Source organism: Lottia gigantea (assembly GCF_000327385.1).
Source record: "Lottia gigantea unplaced genomic scaffold LOTGIsca_2, whole genome shotgun sequence".
Taxonomy (NCBI): Eukaryota; Metazoa; Mollusca; class Gastropoda; family Lottiidae; genus Lottia; species Lottia gigantea.
In genome coordinates this window covers 4,010,737-4,028,535 of record NW_008708400.1, presented here as the reverse complement: position 1 = coordinate 4,028,535, position 17,799 = coordinate 4,010,737, and the positions used below count along the sequence as shown (strand labels likewise).

The window sequence follows — 17,799 nt, the reverse complement described above, 5'->3', positions numbered from 1 at the left end:
ATTGTCTAATATAAGGAAGTAGGAGCAATTAAGTTATATAAGGGAAACAAAACATAAAACACTTTATTTATAATGTGTTACAAACATTAATAGTATCTGCAGTAAATCCATCACCAAAACCATCAGCTTCTATAAGCTCTGGTTTATCATTACACATAGGGCAACACTGATTCCTGACACTGGACGATCTCATCCAGATAATTAGATTATACCGTTCTCCAGTCTTTAATGGTGCCGCACAATGAATATGCTGTCCTCTATGCAGCAATCCTATGCCAGTTTTATTTTCATATGTAGTTATTTTATCATCATTACTCGATTTCATACCTTTGAAACAAAGTTCACTTCCAGTAAATTCTTTTCCTAAGGAAACATTAATGGTAACTTCACTGTTGTCAAAATGATCGGCAAGGTCAAGATCTTCATCTTCCTTATATGTCACAATGAAAGCTTTATGTGAATCAAGTTTGAGCCCTGTCCATTCAGGATACAAGACAGTTGATATTGGTTGGAGATATTCTTCACGAAATAATGTCATAAAATGTTCATCAAAACCAAGTTCATTCAACAAAACCTACAATAAAAATGTACATCAGGATATCTGCATTAATGTATTTATTTTAGAAATCATTTCACAATTAAACATTCAACATTGTGCCTTTTTTCCTTAAATAAATTTTGAATAAATTAAGAGTTTCAGTGCTACTGTTTTGCTTCTGATCTTACAATTAAAGACAACAATGTCTTGCAGTATGTATGTCTCATTTTAATTAAGCTAAATATTAGGCAAACGTGACACTTCTCTAAGTAAGAATCTTATCAAAACCAGATTTATCTACCATTATAGAAAAATAATCGATATAAACAACAGAGGTCTACGTAATACTGCCAGTGGAAATAAAAATATAGAAGAACTGTATACCCCATAATTATTCATTGTATTTGGTCTTCCTTTTGGGCAATCACTCTTCTCAAACCATTCTAATTCTTCTAAAAATGATCTACAAAATTCTTCTGTAAACACTGGAAAACTATACACTTTCTGAGCTAATAAAATAAAATAGTGACAACATACATAACTATAAAGATCTCAAGATGAGGATTTATCAACCTAAAGGGTATAATAGACATCAAGGCCAATAAATCTATTTATCCTTACCTTTTTCTGTTGTTATTAACTCCAAAACTTCTGTGCTTTTCACATTTGGCTTCTTACAGACATCAACAAGTTTCAGGAACCCAGAATGAAAGTAATCTGCCTGAAAAAGAAAATATTTTCTAAATATTTGATCATTTTGAGTTCTTTAAAGAATGCGAAAATGATGTTCTGAAGAGTGGTACATTCATAGATAAAAAATACATTTTTAAGATAAAAAATTAAAGTTTGGTCAATTGTTTCTTGTATAACTACCTCAGTTTGGTTGATTACTTAACAATGCACAGGATATCAGTAAATAGTACATTAGGATTTCAAAAATTTATCAATTTATCTTTTTTATAAAACCACAATGAAATATTTTTCAACAAACCTTTAAAGTATAAATGTGAGGATGTAAAGGTTTGTAGAATTCTTTTATAAATTGTTTCCTCTTCATAGATTCCTCATTAACTTTCTCTCTGCGCTCTATTTCTTTTTCTATCTATTAAAAAAACAATGACACATTGTACTGTATTATACAAAATTAGTTATTAGAAATAAAACAGGAGAGTAGACACAAATTTCATTGGCACGTCAGTAAAAATTATCTTGCTTGTTTCAAGAGGTTAGTCACGTTAGTAAAAATGAAAAGTTAGTATCGAAAACAAAAAACCAGAGATTTCAATTAATGATAGAAGTAAAGATGAAAAAATAAGCTGAATAAGAGATTGGAATTCATTGATAACTTATCAAAGCTTGATGTATAGGTACTTTAAAAGTTCATAGCATACCTGAGAGATGATTGTATTGACCTGCTCTTCAGATTTACAACCTCTGTCTCTTAATATCTTCAAAAGATAAATCATTGATCATAGTTTATTGATTAAAACTTAAACAGACACATCTTTTATATAGCAAATATCTACACAAGGTAACCTAGGTCTACCAGTAGGTTGAAACATAATAAAGTTAGACAATAAAAGAATCAATTTAGAAAAATCAGCCTGTCATATTATTTTCAGGACCAGCCTTGAATCAAAATTTCATTCTAAAACGATATAGACATCTAAGCAATGTCATATTACTAAGACTCAAATGACCTCTCTATATGTTTTACAAAACTGCTCTCGATTCAAAAATGTTATATGTAAATTGAATTCCTTGATGAAAATATTCTTTTTGAAGTAACATTGACATTTGAAAAATTTCATCTTTCGGTTTGTTTATGAGGACGTGAAAAAAATTTACATCGTCGTGAATCGTAAACGAAATATTTATTTTAAAAAATTAATGAGGATAAAAAAATTGGCAATTTGCACACATGAAGCATTTCATTGCAAAAGATTTTCACTATCGTTTTGTTATCAAGACCTATGCATGATATGTGCATATCTAGAAACTTTCGTTTCATACAAATTATTTTAAGAAACCAATATGTCAGCTTTCAGTGAAACTGAAACTTCTTCTTCAGAATCGAATTCCGATGACTTGTTAGATAAAATATGGATGGTATGGTGTATTACCTTTCTTTTATGTCATCTTTTCTCTTTCAAAATGCTAAAATCACTCATAGACCGTTTACCTCTCATTTCATGCAGTATATAATGACTTTGATTTGAGGTCAAGTCATGCTGCTCAAGATTCAGACCACAACTTGGTACCAACATAGACAAATTTTACTTTTATATATCTTGTGGCTAAGTGAAGGCAGACATCAGCATGTAGAGGACTACAATGATGTATCCAAGGAAAGGGTCACGAGGGGGCAAAAATCACACGAATATCAGGGGGCTTGTGCCACCTGTGGGGGAATTACATGAATCAAAGTAATTATAAGTACAGTCAAGTAACCTAATTTCGGGCTAACCTATTTTTCGTCATTTCCGGAAAGGATTAATAATTTATATGTGCGACCTCAGCATTTGCTTGGTTTTGATAAACATGGGTTATCTCTACAATATCAGCTAGTAGAATGAATCCAGTAGTTTCAAGCAAGGTAAAATGTATGAATGTATACTTTGACAAATACAAAATGGTGGATTTCAGTTGTTACCATACGTCACAATTTTTTATTGGACGAATTTCCTTATACAAATCTGTAATTGGAATTCCAAGTGTCATCTGCTAGAATGTAATCCAACGAAAGGAGTCTTGTGATCAACTAGCAGAAAAATTCTATGGAACACAAAGTGGGCCATATTCTTATGTTGTTTCAATGACTTTTAGCAATAAATCATGCTACGTATCTTATTTTGTCAGTCACTATTTTTATTTTAAATCATGGTTCTTTGAAGGAATTGACACTAGGTATAATGAATTGATATTATTAAAGATAAATACTAAGAGAAGTTAATTATACCACCCGGTATCCATACAACGTGTTTTTCTCGACTTATTTATAGATCAAACATTGTACATGAAAATAGTTGACGCATTTTACCGCAATTGTCGAGTTGGATACTTATGAAATATGGGTCAAAGTGAGGGATTCATAAAGAAATGGAAATAAACCAATTTTAATTATTTTGTAGAATATCTGAGGAAACATCTAAGACATAAAAAAAAACCTTTTTTTACTTTGACGAAATTCGGTGTTGAATCCTCATATGCACGAAAATAGGTTACACCACTGTACTTTTATTTTGCAGGTAAAAATAAAGATTGATAAAAAAATATCATGCGTCAGATGGCTGGAAATGACATTACTACTTAATATCCTTGTTTTATGGCATTTTTCCAAAACAATCTATCTGCTTTATGAACATTATAGAGATACTGAAATATACCATACCTCCATCAAAGTCACTGCTTAGTCTGTAGAACATGACAGACTTGTTTTGTTGCCTTGTACATACACTTTGACAGCATTTCCATGTCAGTCACTCTGATATGTATGTCTGACAGCATATGCCAAGCAAATTCAAAATATATTTCTATTTTTAGGTGAGACCATGTGAAATGTATGTTCAAGAATTTAAAGAATGTACAAGTACGTATGACAACATTTTATCTCTCTCTAATTATAATTATAGCCATTAATAGTTCTATTGATATTATATTAAATACTTTGTCCATATGTATAATGTATTCATTAAGCGACAAAATTAGCAACTTTTTTTCAAGTGTATTAAACTTGGACAGCTATTCACAGGGTTTTCATCAAAAATGATAAATTCTTCTGGTGATTCTTAAGTATTTAGATTATTAGAAACAACCCCATTGAAAAAATCACTGGGTTTAAGAGAAAGATTCTTTTAAAGGGAAAGGTTCTCCATCCATTTGACCAAAATTGTACCTTGGTCTCAGAAACAGTATTTTTTTAGCTAAGCTAATCAGTAATATTTTTCAAAGCTCTCCGTCGAAATTTGAGCTTTCAAATCCATGTGTTCAGAATAATATGTGTGAGAAAGTTAAAAAGACTCTGCCATATGAAAGAATAAACATATAATTATAGAAAGAGAATTTATTTTATGCAATTTTCATTCTCTCTCAATACTTCTGAAGACTATTTACATATATTTTAACCCAAATCAACCCCCAAAAATGGCGAAGCTGTCCCTTTAATTTTACATATTGTCACTACAGGTAAACAAGGGCGTGAGCATCAAATGTATATTTTCGGCAGACATATGAATTGTAGTAAATGGGAAGAGGATAAGGAAAATTGTTTTAAATTAAGGAATGGAAATGACAGTTCAGCAGCTGTGAGTACAAATCTTTATAAAAATTTGTTCAGAATTCAATACAAGATGCTTCTTTAACTAAGACATAAATACTGAAAGGCAAACTTATGTGGATGTGTCATATACAGACTAAAGTTTCTCTATGTGATTTATGTGAGACCAATGTCACCCAATAGCATGCTATTTTTAAAAAAAAAATAGTTTATATCAAGTTTCTAGAGGAGGTTTGGCAACACTGTTGGTTAGAGCATTGGAACGTTTACATGTCATTTGTTTGGTTATTTCAAACTAATGGAGGTAGTGGGTTATAATCTCTGTCAATTTGTGAAAGTCTGGTGACCTTAAGTATGTCATTTTGCTCATGGTATCAGACAACCCAGCTGTAAAAAGGGTACAGGTATTGTTAATCAGAAAGATCAATGTCAAGGACCAGCTGGTCTAAACAAACCTTTGTTGTTGTCCTTGTAAAAAATTGATGTTTCTTTCTTTTTTTATGATTTACATTTTACTTTCAGATTAAGATAATCAAACATGAATTAATCAGGAGAGAAAAGAGAATGGCTGCTGCCAAAAACAATGATGTCTGGGAATATAGAACTGGACCTCCTGATGATTGGGATAAACCTTTAAAAGGTTGGATGGAACAAAAAGAGAACACAAACTTGACCGCCACCCAAGCGGTGGAAAAAGGACGATCTTGTGTTATTAGTTGATACAAGCTCATTCAAAGTTTATATTCTACTTTCTGTAAATGAACTGAAGTGGTTTATTGTAATTGGGACAAGACTGTCCAAAACTGAATTGATAAATGATAGATAGCCGTGAATGCTGAATGATTACAAAATGTTTGCTGAAAATGTATTTGGAGATAATATCTTTACCCAACTGGGTAAAATTACCATTATTATCTGTATAGGTTTTATGAAAGAGAAGCTCAGTTGATAAATATGCGATAAGGTGTCACAGAAATGTTGGTTACAATCTCAATATTTTTACAACAATTTTAAGGAGTAAAATCAAATTTACAAAAAATGTAAAAGTGAAAGTTTACAGCTTACATAATTTATTAGCAAAAACTCGTTTGGCAAGTGACTGGCAATGAGGTACCAGCAGAATCAATCCGCTTGGTGGCACTGTAATGAAATATGATGTCTCTGTAGCGACTGATATATAGACTTGTATTCACTAATCTATAGTTCTGTTTATCTGGGCATAGCACCTAGAATAGAATTCTAACAATGACCTAACCTAAGAGCAAATCTAGATGACTTTTAATACATTTTATATGTTTTTTAAGTTAGGTTACATATTTATTTTTGTCTGACTCTGCAATTGATGGAAAATTGATATTTTCTCGAAAAATCAACTTCAAAGTACAGTTTCTCAGAAACACATGTCAATCAAAAATATTTGTTGAAAAGCGAACTCAATTTCACTTTGTAATAAGTGTAGCATGTCTTGGTGTAAATTTTAGGCTTCTGATACAATCTAGTAAAGACGTCAAGGTAGTGATTTTGGTTTTTTAGACTTACAAAGACACTAGAAGTATTATTACTACAATAGCAGATGATAATATCAGTGTCCTACATCACTAGTATTTGACTCAATGGTGTTGATACCTCAGTATTTTCAGGATAAACAGATATTATTGTAGTTTATTCTATATAAAAACAAAAAGTTTTCTTCTTGTTTTGTAGGTTTGTTTTATTTGTTTAAAAAATGAATAAAAATACTGAAACAATAAATGTTTTCTCATATCCTCTTGATTTGCCCATGTTAATACAGTTTTGTATTTTAAATGACTTATTGCTATCATCACAATAAGACGGGTTGATTGTTTTTAACAGTGTGCTAAATGTATGAAGCTATTTTTCTCCCTTCTTAGTGCCTTATTCTAAAACCCTGTGCCAGTGCATTTTGGTGAATAGTGACTAATTGATTGTCAATTGTAACTGGCATCTTTTCAACCACCCTTATCTCTATTTTCAATGAATTCAAACAAACCAGATTTACTATTAATGGAATTGATATAATCCAATGCCCTAAACGTAAAAGTAAGAGTCAGAGCTTGAAATTATTACAGGTCTTCCCTTTTTATACGCCCACATGAAATGGGGGGGCGTATATTGCCGTCACCCCTGTCCATCCGTCCGTCCGTCCACAATTGCTCGTAAACACTCTACAAGGCACAATTCTTGACTGATTTTGACGAAACTTGGTATGGTTGTTTGTAATCACCCAAGGATGAACCCTATTCAAAATCAGAAAAATCGAAAAATATTTAGTATGAGTTATTGCCCTTGTTCTTGAAACGCTCGGAAACACTCTAGAAGGTGCAATTCATGACGGATTTTGATGAAACTTGGTGTGAGTGTTTGTTATCACCCAAGGATAAACCCTATTTAAAATCAGAAAGATCGAAAAATAATTAGTATGAGTTGTTGCCCTTGCTCTTGAAAACGCGTTCAATTTTAGCTTGTAAACACTCTAGAAGGCGCAATTCTTGATGGATTTTGATAAAACTTGGTGCGAGTGTAATCACCCAAGGATAAATCCTATCTAAAATCAGAAGTATCGAAAAACATTGAGTATGAGTTATTGCCCTTGTTCTTGAAAACTCGTTCAATTTTTAGCTTGTAAACACTCTAGAAGGCACAATTCTTGACGGATTTTAACGAAACTTGGCTTGAGTGTTATCACCCAAGGATAAAGCCTATTGAAAATCAGAAAAATCGAATAATATTTAGTATGAGTTATTGCCCTTGTTCTTGAAAACTCGTTCAATTTGTAGCTCATGAAAACTCTAGAAGGCATGATTCTTGCCAGATTTTGAAGATTGAATATTTGTCTTCTAGAGTTTTCACGAGCTAAAGATTGAACACGTTTTCAAGAACAAGGGCAATAACTCATTCTCAATATTATTCAGTATCGCCCTAAAGAGTTCACAAGGAGTGTATGACTGAAGGTTGAATATTTCATACTGGTGATTGTTACTTTACTGCTAAATATTTTTATTCATAATCAAAACTGCCAGTGGGCGTATATTATCTTGCCTGGCAAGCTATCTTAATAAGTTTATTTTCTTCATTAGTCAAACCATAATAGTGAGTATCTAAAATCCAAAGTGAATCCGTAATGTATTTATTTTTACGGTCACGTGATAAAAAGATGGCCGACTGAGAAATTCAGAAATTAACAACACCCATTGAAATGCGAATTTACTGATGGTTATTTGAATAGATTCATTGCTCAACAGCCAAAATGGTAAAATAATTTTTATTCTTGCATTGACTTCTGTTGATTACACTTGATTTTGGTTATATATTACATTATAGACCATCTGAATCTCTATTTTGATGATGAAGGGGCGTGACCCATCGTCTATATGATGATCTATTTGTTTGATTTGTGTACATGATCTAAAGAAGGAAAATATGAATGAATCTAAAGTAAAGTTGCTACAAATGGATGTTTAACAATTTGATTTCTGTAGCTATTTATTCTTTTATCAATACATCCCCTAATTTTTTAGGTTGATGAGGAACAAAGAGAGTGAATTGGCATGTAGTGGTCCCCCAAACCCATTTGTTACTGGTACATACGATTTATTTGGATTTTTGTGAGCTGTGTAAAGACTATCCCTAGTGTTAAAACAGTTTATCTAAAACCAAATTTAAAAATGTATTCTTATTTCATTTCAGTTGGTCTTAGTATTAGGTGATTTGCACATTCCTCACAGATGTAACAGTGTACCTAGTCGCTTTAAAAAGCTACTGGTACCAGGAAAGATTCAACATATATTATGTACTGGTAATTTGTGTACAAAGGAATCCTTTGATTATTTGAAAACATTGGCTAGTGATGTCCATGTTGTTAGAGGAGATTTTGATGAGGTAGGTGATATGTCATCCCCAAAATTCTGAAAAATAACAAGAAGCGAAGACACATACAGAATCCTGATTGTATGAAAACTATAATACAGTGTGTTAACTTACGCTTCTAGATCCAAGTCTAAAGTGAGCATAAAGAAGAAGGGACAGAAACAAGCAATTATCCACTGTTGCCAAGGAGATGTCGAAGAGTGCTCACCTTGGTGTGAACCATGTAGTCACGCCCGAATTGAAGGATAATACCATAGGAAGTGAAGAGTGTTAATTAATGATTGTTATAATTAACAGTGCTCAATTATAAGTATATTTATGACATCTGATCTGATGTAAACTACCCACCTACCTACCTACCCGATACATAAAATAACTCTGACATAGCTACCATGTAATCAAATAGTCACAAATGTATGGCCAAATATTAGCTCATAATTATGTTGAATTATTTTTCAGAACATGAACTATCCAGAACAGAAGGTAGTGACCGTGGGTCAGTTTAGAATTGGTCTTTGTCATGGTCATCAAGTAGTACCATGGGGAGATAATGAAAGTCTAGCTATGGTACAAAGACAATTAGATGTTGATATCCTAATCTCTGGCCATACTCATAAATTTGAAGCATTTGAACATGAGGGAAAGTTTTATATTAACCCAGGATCAGCTACTGGTTCTTATAATCCATTAGACAGGTTTGTCAACTCTTTTATCTTGATGCTATTTGTAATTATCAAAGATTGTTTCTGTCACTGACATATACCTCTTGTCTTAAAAGCTGATTTTCTCAATATACCAAGGCCCTATGTGCTACAAGACTGTCCGTAGGAAATTGAAAGAAGAGTAGCTGGCAATGCTTCTTCCAGTACTTCTGTAGAAGAGTGTCACTTATAACGCCCTATACTGGTCTTCACAACTCAATTTTATATTATTTTGACTCTGTTTTGTTATTTCAGTAGCGTGGTACCATCATTTGTTATATTAGACATTCAACAGTCAACAGTAGTAGCCTATGTTTATAAATTAGTTAATAATGATGTTAAAGTTGAAAGAATTGAATACAGAAAATCATAAAGTTACTAGTATAATATCACTTGTTGTCTTGTCAATTTATTAATGTTAGAATTTTTGTCAGATTTTACACAACTTTTTCTAATTTGAGCTACACATTACACTCTTCTGAATGGTCATATCATTCATTCAATTCTATCAAAGTGTCAAACAAATTATACACCCAAAGTACAAACATAGGAAAACTTCAATGGTATCATTATATGTGATTAATTGATTAAAAGTATTCTGCAGATGAAATTAAGATTTTATTAAAAGTTATGGAATGAGGACTAACTTCCTTTAAGTTAATATTTTGTACAAATATTTTGTGCTGTTGTATTTTTTTTTCCAATTTGATTTGATTTCAAGAATTCAAAAATATGACTTTCTATATCTATAACTTCAAAAAATTCATTATTATAATATGATGAAAACAATATGGATTCCAGTCATATGTTGTAAGTTCTAAATCATGAAAAAGACGGCTACCTTTGCATAACTTCTAGGGTTAAAATACATGAAAGTTTAGCTTTTGATGAGGTTTTATTAAAAATTCAATATCTCTAAGGGACTCCAAAGGACAATCAAATGAAATGAATATTTTAGATTTTCATGCTTTTGAGGTTGTAAACAAGATGCCTATAGATATATCAAACTCTTCAAATATAATAAGTCATCACTTGAAGAACATGGCTATTGTTTATGATTTACTATTGGATGATATATTGTCATGTATATAAGATATATGTAATAAATAAATATTAACACTGATAAATCACTCGTATGTTTTTTTTTTATTAACATTTACTTCATGTCAAAAAGGCATTTACACCGACAAGTTGATTCTAAATAATACTTACGTATTTTAGAGACAGACCACCAAGTAGATCAATATCATTCAATTTTGTATTACTTGATTTAGACCTTTGAAAACAGTAAATTTTGTAAAGTATTAGATAATTATGGAATAAGATGTACCTTACAACAACTTGACATTATGTACTAGTGTACAAATTAGATAAATGTCAGTCAGGTGGATATTTTACTCAAACTACGTTGCCATCTTTATAGAATTTGCTGAGCCAATGAAATTCATGTCTTTTGATTGGCTGAAATTTTCAATGACAATAAGCCTTCTATAAGATGTCGACGATCTTTTACATAGCTCCACACTTAAATATTTTAACTTAGATTAGAGACAACAATTAGTGGTTTATTCTGTCGAAAAAAGGATGGTATGCAGCTGACCTCATAACATACAAGAAAATTGTCAGTTTTTCGAAAAAAAAAACACAAGGAAGAAGAATATTTCAAGATATATTCATAGATTGCCTTCTGACTCTCTCCTCAACAACAATTAGAGACAAGATATTTCGGTCTATAAAGGCTTCATCTTAATTTAAAGATTTTCAGGGTCTATAACTCTTTTCTCCTTGTGATAAGTCAACTCATTGAATCCAGAAGTTTTCTTCCATAAAATTGTCAATGCCAAGAGGTTTGGCCAAGGACCAACTGATAGAAAGAGTCCTTAACTGTGAACCTAAGTTGTTATCCTTGCATAGCTGTTTCTTTCTTTCACCTGTGCTTCTAATATGCCATTGAAGGACTTATTGACTGTAACAATTGGGCTACCGAACACATTTCATAAACAAAATAATTCTTTAATATTTAAGTGATATTTACAGGAATAAATAAATGTACAAAGATTTTTATATCTGAATAAAGCACTAATAATTACTATCACAGACTGGCTTGTTTTAGTTTGAAATGACTCGGTTTAGAAATTTAGGAGTGCAATGAAATAGGCCTATAGGCCTGGCTTTGATTTCTTGATCGTGGTGTTTGTGAAGACGAATCTTTTTCAAAATCTACACGTCAAATTACCTCTAGCATGTCTGCATATTTGCCCATTACGTTAGTAAAAGTACTAACCCAAATTCACGAGTTACCTAAATCGGGGTGTCAAGGCAATGATGCAATTCAAAAAAAAAATACAGACTCTTAAAATGTTTGGTCGTCGTTTTCATAAGAAAGATATTTGCCTTCATGTCCTTGGATGTCAAACCTTACCTAGATGTGGAGATGGGGTGATGAAATAATATCATTCCACTGGAATCCATCGACTTAATCAGATTATTCTACTCGTTATATTATTTCTAATAATTGAAATTGGCATAAGAGAATTTTGAATTATTAATACTCTATTTTATCCACATCTTTATCATTGGAGGGACAATCACCAGTTTTAAGTTGGCTTTCTATTGAAATACTGCGATAGGTCGTCCTGGTTTTCACTTGTTCCCCATCTTCAATAACATTCTCTAATTTCGTGGTTGCTTCTGTTTTCACTTGCTTGCCACTCTCGGCTGTTGGATTTTTTTTGATAGATCCGTTACTTTTAATGCTGGTGCGACTGGATTTTCTTTGCCTTGGTTTTTTGTCCGAAGATTTGTTACTGGAAATAGATTGTGTGAGGCTACTTTCTGAATTTGTCCGTGTTCTGCGACTCTCCATATATCTAGATTTGGTAGTTTTCTTCTTAGATTCCGTCGCTTTTTGAGAACTTTCAGATTCGTGTTTACATGAAACACTGGTACTATGATCAGTGGTCGTAGTGATTTGAGAATAATCTCTGGACTCTGAAACGCTCGTATCACATTCCCTTTGTTGATTGGCTTCCGTTGTTGTTGCATAAGTACTTTCAATCTTTGTTTTCTCTTCGATTTTATCCATGGGTTTCTTGGATGTCTTGGTAGGCTTTGCTTTATCAGCGTTGGAGCTATGGGAAGAGGAAGAACTGGATTTACTCGTTAGACTGATACTATCTGAATCATCATCATCATCTTTGTCTGAAAATATAAGACACAAACATGAAACATGTCACATTTTCTGGGTTGAAATTTGTTTATTGGTTGTCCAATGTCCAAAAGAGCAGTGCGTAGACGGGAAAAAATCAAAAATACTAACTGATATATAATTTGTCCACAGGTTATGGTATATATTTTGTCAATCACATCTATTGTAATTTGAAACGGACTATAATAGAGCTCATTTTATGCCATAAACACGTATCTCAACAACACAGTTTAAAAAGTGATACTTACGCGCATCCTTTCTTCCAAATCTCGATTTCGGTCTTCCATGACCTTCTCTTAAATGTGAATCATTTCCCCGACTGTCCGGCATACTTGAATACGCTTCTGTCTTTCTTCTAGATGTATCTTTAACACCAGTGTCTGACGCTCTAGCATCTGGCCGTCCTGTCATTTCATTATCAGTAGCTCGGCTCTCTTGTGTGTCTGACTCCTTATTTTGGGATTCATCTTTAGCTCTTTGAACCACTGTCTCACCATCACTGGCGCGCTTGTGTTTGGTTTCTGTATCACTCGAAGAAGAACGGCGAGAGGAACGGGAACTCGAACTTGACGAGCTTGATCTACTTCTGGAGCTAGAGCTACTGGATGCCCTTGATGATGATCTACGGCGTCTGGTTTTGGAAGTATTAGAATTTTTACTACCACGACTATGATAACTACCAGTTTCACTCTTGCGATCTTCAGGTTCAGCCAGTACAGTCTCAATAATTCCCTTCTTCTTCTTTGACGCCTGTTCTTCTTGGGTGCCTCTTGGCGTGTCTTGTGACTCATAATCTGATAATTCTTCCATTCTAGTTTGGGGTCTGAAATTGTTAATAATAATTAAGTGGAGTTCAAGATAATTTTTGGGTGAATCTCTATATGGTTGTGATAGTATAATGATTATCAACAAAGTCAGGTAATACGTAATTTAGAATAAAAAGAAATGAATTGATGGCAGCTACCTTTCAATTTTTTTCGTCCGTCGTTTACCAGGTGGTGCAGATTTAGTTCTCGTAGGTGTGAAAGAAGATTTTCCAGAACCCCAACTAGTCTGTCTTGGTGATCGAATATAATTCCAATATTTGTTGATGTCTCTTTGTTTGTATCTACCTGAAAAGTATTATTAGATTAGGTAGGGGGAAAATATAATATTTATAAGTAGCGTCATATATTATCTGTGTCAAGTAAAATCTTAATGGGATCGGGAGGAATGTCCAACTGTAAGACAGCTGCAAGTTCCTGTGTCTGAGATGTTCCGTCGGGTTAGTAATCTTGTTTCTTCCCATGGGCTCTTTCGGGTAAGTGATCATAATATTCCTTTCTAGCGTCATCATCGGATGCAATATTTGTGACAAACATAATACTATATGAGATCAAGAGTTCTGTCGATACGTAAGGCACTTGATATTGCTTATAAGGTTGTGCCCAGTCACTGTGATGAGACAAAAAGCGAGTTTGTCTCACCCGTTTGCTCCTCTTGGCTTAATACTGTTGCATATTTTCTTTGGTTGATATCGTGCATATTCTTAGTGCTATATACTCTGGATATGTTGTATAAATACAGCTTCTCTCCTTTAGTGAGGTCTGGACAGTAGGCAACTGACTTGGATAATGTCTTTTCAGATAACATACGGTGTCTTGTTCGCGGTCTTTCATTATCTATGGGCCGTGGACCTGAACATGCAGCATGTCGGTTGGTGTTGACCGGTATATAACCTGAAGTAAAAAAATATATATAGATAAATTGATACAGCCATTTGTGGAACTCTGTTTTTTCCAATCTACTTTTTTTATTATCATGTATACCAGTCAATGGTCTTGGACAAATAGATGAACAGGTGGCTGTTCAGAGATACTCAGAGTCGTGGACTATCAGCAGTTGACTAGCTAAAAATGATTACTAAACTTGTTCTATTAGTAGTTTTGCATGCAATTTTCATATAGTTTTGTATCATGCTCACAGGCAAGTAAAATAAAATTAACTTCTACTCCTTTTATTATAAATTCATAACATACACACAATGTCAAGCAAGTTACAGGGACTGGGTAAAATGCCCCGAATAAATCTGTATCTGTGATCACTATACGTCACTATAATGACCGAGTAAAGAACTGGTTGTATTAAAACTTACCCTGAGTTAACCTATATCTGTGATTATTATACATTCATTATAATGACCTAGTGATGAACTGGTTGTATTAAAACCCACCCTGAGTTAACCTATATCTGTGATTATTATCCATGTCACTATACGTCACTATAATGACCTAGTGAAGAACTGATTGTATTAAAACTTACCCTGAGTTAACCTGTATCTCTGATTATTATCCATGTCGCTATAATGACCTGGTGAAGAACTGGTTGTATTAAAACTTACCCTGAGTTAACCTGTATCTGTGATTATTATCCATGTAGCTATAATGACTCAGTGAAGAACTGGTTGTACTAAAACACTGCTCATGAGTCTTCCTGTCTATCGGCGATTCTGAAGCAAAAGGTTAAACACTAATATAGAATGAGCTAGGGTGTCAATTAAACTTTTTGATAGTAACTCAGCATTTTCTAAATGTGCCCCTGGATGTAAGTATATGTTCAATATTTTTTTTCTTCGTAAATACCCATACAATGCACATTCGAAGCAAGATTTACAACCGATTATCTAAAAGGAATACTTCTAATGAACATAACATTAAGAATTTTAAACGTGGTCAACAAGAGCATAATATGCATAATATGAATATGTTATATTCATCATCATAATTATAACATAACAGGATCCTTATATAATCCGATAAATCCCAAAAAAAAATTAGTTATCATCCATAAATATGCCATTAACTATTGAAAAAAGCTTAATATTAAGATTAAACGTTTTTCAATAATTACTTAGTTTTATGAATTTTCCAGATTTTTAAGTTCACTGATGAATATATAGGCTACTCATATTGACCATTCTTGAGAACTTAAATTTTATGTTCATTCTAAGACGTAGGCCTAGTATATCACTTTAATGTATGGACTGGTGTCTTCCTGTCGAAATGTTATTAATAATGATATTTACCTGAGAGAAAATGACGAATAGGATCAGGAATACTGTAAAAGAAAGGGAAGATTAGATTACCAGACTAAACTAACATGCATATTATACTGTCTATACAATTCTCTGTGATCAAATATTTATGTAAACAGTATAAAACATTCAAAGAGAAAGAAAACTAAAGCTCTGTGGTTATTTCTGGAAAATGGTCTAGTGGAAAAATTTCGACTTTACATAAGTAATAAACCGTAGGCATGATACTTATAAAGTCACGGTTATATATTTCTATAAAACAACTTACACTATAGAACGACTTCTAGCAGACTGGCCTCGTAGACGATTGACATCCTAAAATGACAAAATGATAAGAATTAATCGAACTGCATTCCACTGACGAATTTTGTCATTCGTGCAACCATCTGGTAACATCCAGAACTAGAGAAATGGTTAAGACCTAAACTTTTTCAGACTATTGATGCTCTTACTGGGGCACTCGAGTTCTACTGTGTGACTTATTAATTTGGTTGAGGTTGATGTGTTCAAATCTGTCGAGTCACAAGTTGTAAAGTTGATGTTGGTGTTTTAAACTTCTCTGGGGTCACGAGTTGTTGATTGATGTTGGTGTGTTAATCTTCTCTCGAGTCATGAGTTGGTTTGTTGATGTTGGTGTGATAGTAGTCCCTGGATTCAAGAGTTGTTAAAGTGATGTTGGAATGATAATGTTCCCACGAGTCACGAGTTGTCAATGTTCGCATGCTCATATTTGTGCGACCTGTTTGGTTTATGTGGTGCTCTGCGAACTGTTTGGTTGATGTTGATATGTTAAACATCTTTCGAATTTGATGGTATTGATGTAAGAGTCATAGGTTGCCGGGCCGATGTTAGTGAAAATACACTCAATAATATACTGGTTTGTTTGGTGATTGGGGGTTCGTCAGCTTTAAGATCACCAGTAACGAGTCATTTGCAGCTTTATGGTGTATCAATGTTTGATTTATGAAATTGCTCATTTAAACTATACTCGATGGGTCCTTCATCTACAGCAGGCATATATTCAGGTAAATTAGACAAATAGATAAGCCTCATATTATAGGGTATTCTGGGTTTTTTTTCGTAGGTCAGAAAATCATTTAGCTCAAATTTAAGAAAAGTAAACACCAAAATCTAGAGAAATGTGCCCCAGGACTAATACTAAAGAATTAACTAATTTTTTTTAAAAACCAAAACGTTTACGTAAACTTCGTTATTCTTAAACAAATTCTTTTGGATCAAGAAGATACATAAATATAAATAGCTTCTAATATATTTCCAGGTAGGCTATAATATACCTCGTTTTTTATACTGAAATAAATGCATACTGCAAACTTTGCACATTATATGTTTATAAAGACTACATGTATAGGTATAGAGGTATATCATAATACAATTTCTTATTTCAATAACAAAATTTAAAGCCTACCTTACGGCGACGAGTTGATTGTATTCTACTCGTCATTCTTTACTTATATTATAAATGAAATCAAACAAAACAAATCCATTATACGGCATTAGTTTATAAATATTTTAGTCTATTAAACTTAGCTAGCATTTGTTACTAAGGCTTGTATACTACTCTACTATTAATCAAAACACACCAGGTAAAAGACTGTCGGAGATAAATAGGCCCTAATATAGAGCTAAATTGATATGACGTAATCCGAATATCTGTCTGTCGGAATGGATGTCAGAATGTGATAAGGAGGGATGTATGGGTGTAATGTCAACGACTGACTCACAAAAGAAGAAATTAATCATTTTGGTTCTGCCAATAATATTTCAAATCTTTGAATATAAGTTTTATAATGCATTTAATAATTTTAAAAAGCTTAAATATATTAAGATAATGTATATTATTATATGTAATAGAATTCTACATATTGTTAAAAGTCACAATATTATGTCTTATTATCATAATAATGCGTTATACGTGTTGAAGAGTTACATGTAATGAATTATTATATTACGACGTACGCTATATGTCATCAAGCTATGTGTAATAAGTTATACTTATTTAACGGATTTTATATATTAATAGATAATAAACAATTTGTGATTACTTATAAATACTAAGTTGGATAAAGATAAAAAGTCAAAAAGTAAATAAGTTAT

The 17,799-nt window shown here is 32.6% G+C and overlaps 4 protein-coding genes across 4 annotated transcripts; 2 read left to right on the top strand and 2 right to left on the bottom strand.

The window, feature by feature from the left end:
• Positions 1–49: 49 nt before the first annotated feature.
• Positions 50–2,382, bottom strand: LOTGIDRAFT_228345 (hypothetical protein). Its single transcript, XM_009053381.1, has 6 exons — positions 2,239–2,382; positions 1,930–1,986; positions 1,530–1,640; positions 1,160–1,259; positions 923–1,047; positions 50–574 (listed from the first exon to the last, which is right to left on the bottom strand). The coding sequence occupies exons 1-6, from the start codon at positions 2,347–2,349 to the stop codon at positions 68–70; spliced, it is 1,011 nt and encodes a 336-aa protein (XP_009051629.1). The 5' UTR covers positions 2,350–2,382; the 3' UTR covers positions 50–67.
• Positions 2,383–2,586: 204 nt separating this feature from the next.
• Positions 2,587–6,563, top strand: LOTGIDRAFT_208924 (hypothetical protein). Its single transcript, XM_009053380.1, has 4 exons — positions 2,587–2,647; positions 4,082–4,127; positions 4,724–4,842; positions 5,337–6,563. Exons 1-4 carry the CDS (start codon positions 2,645–2,647, stop codon positions 5,532–5,534), a joined length of 366 nt encoding a protein of 121 aa, XP_009051628.1. The 5' UTR covers positions 2,587–2,644; the 3' UTR covers positions 5,535–6,563.
• Positions 6,564–7,978: 1,415 nt separating this feature from the next.
• On the top strand, positions 7,979–10,530 carry LOTGIDRAFT_181759 (hypothetical protein). Its single transcript, XM_009053379.1, has 4 exons — positions 7,979–8,085; positions 8,523–8,714; positions 9,162–9,397; positions 9,659–10,530. Exons 1-4 carry the CDS (start codon positions 8,083–8,085, stop codon positions 9,774–9,776), a joined length of 549 nt encoding a protein of 182 aa, XP_009051627.1. The 5' UTR covers positions 7,979–8,082; the 3' UTR covers positions 9,777–10,530.
• An 871-nt stretch (positions 10,531–11,401) lies between these two features.
• On the bottom strand, positions 11,402–17,146 carry LOTGIDRAFT_228342 (hypothetical protein; the record flags this gene model as incomplete). Its single annotated transcript, XM_009053378.1, has 9 exons — positions 11,402–12,604; positions 12,860–13,434; positions 13,576–13,723; positions 14,078–14,329; positions 14,913–14,960; positions 14,992–15,099; positions 15,676–15,707; positions 15,953–15,999; positions 17,111–17,146. The coding sequence occupies 9 exons, from the start codon at positions 17,144–17,146 to the stop codon at positions 11,949–11,951; spliced, it is 1,902 nt and encodes a 633-aa protein (XP_009051626.1). The 3' UTR covers positions 11,402–11,948.
• Positions 17,147–17,799: the final 653 nt, after the last annotated feature.

What these genes read in the sequence shown, in the direction of transcription:
- LOTGIDRAFT_228345 (XM_009053381.1), bottom strand. Translation starts at nt 2,349, where the DNA reads ATGAAATTTTTCAAATGTCAATGTTACTTCAAAAAGAATATTTTCATC. An exon ending in CTCACATTTATACTTTAAAG is followed by an intron (nt 1,260 to 1,529) that starts GTTTGTTGAAAA and finishes TTTCTTTTTCAG; the next exon opens with GCAGATTACTTTCATTCTGG. An exon ending in ATACAATGAATAATTATGGG is followed by an intron (nt 575 to 922) that starts GTATACAGTTCT and finishes TTTTTATTGTAG; the next exon opens with GTTTTGTTGAATGAACTTGG.
- LOTGIDRAFT_208924 (XM_009053380.1), top strand. An exon ending in AGAATTTAAAGAATGTACAA is followed by an intron (nt 4,128 to 4,723) that starts GTACGTATGACA and finishes TTGTCACTACAG; the next exon opens with GTAAACAAGGGCGTGAGCAT. An exon ending in GAAATGACAGTTCAGCAGCT is followed by an intron (nt 4,843 to 5,336) that starts GTGAGTACAAAT and finishes TTTTACTTTCAG; the next exon opens with ATTAAGATAATCAAACATGA.
- LOTGIDRAFT_181759 (XM_009053379.1), top strand. An exon ending in TTAGAGGAGATTTTGATGAG is followed by an intron (nt 8,715 to 9,161) that starts GTAGGTGATATG and finishes ATTATTTTTCAG; the next exon opens with AACATGAACTATCCAGAACA. An exon ending in TCTTATAATCCATTAGACAG is followed by an intron (nt 9,398 to 9,658) that starts GTTTGTCAACTC and finishes TTGTTATTTCAG; the next exon opens with TAGCGTGGTACCATCATTTG.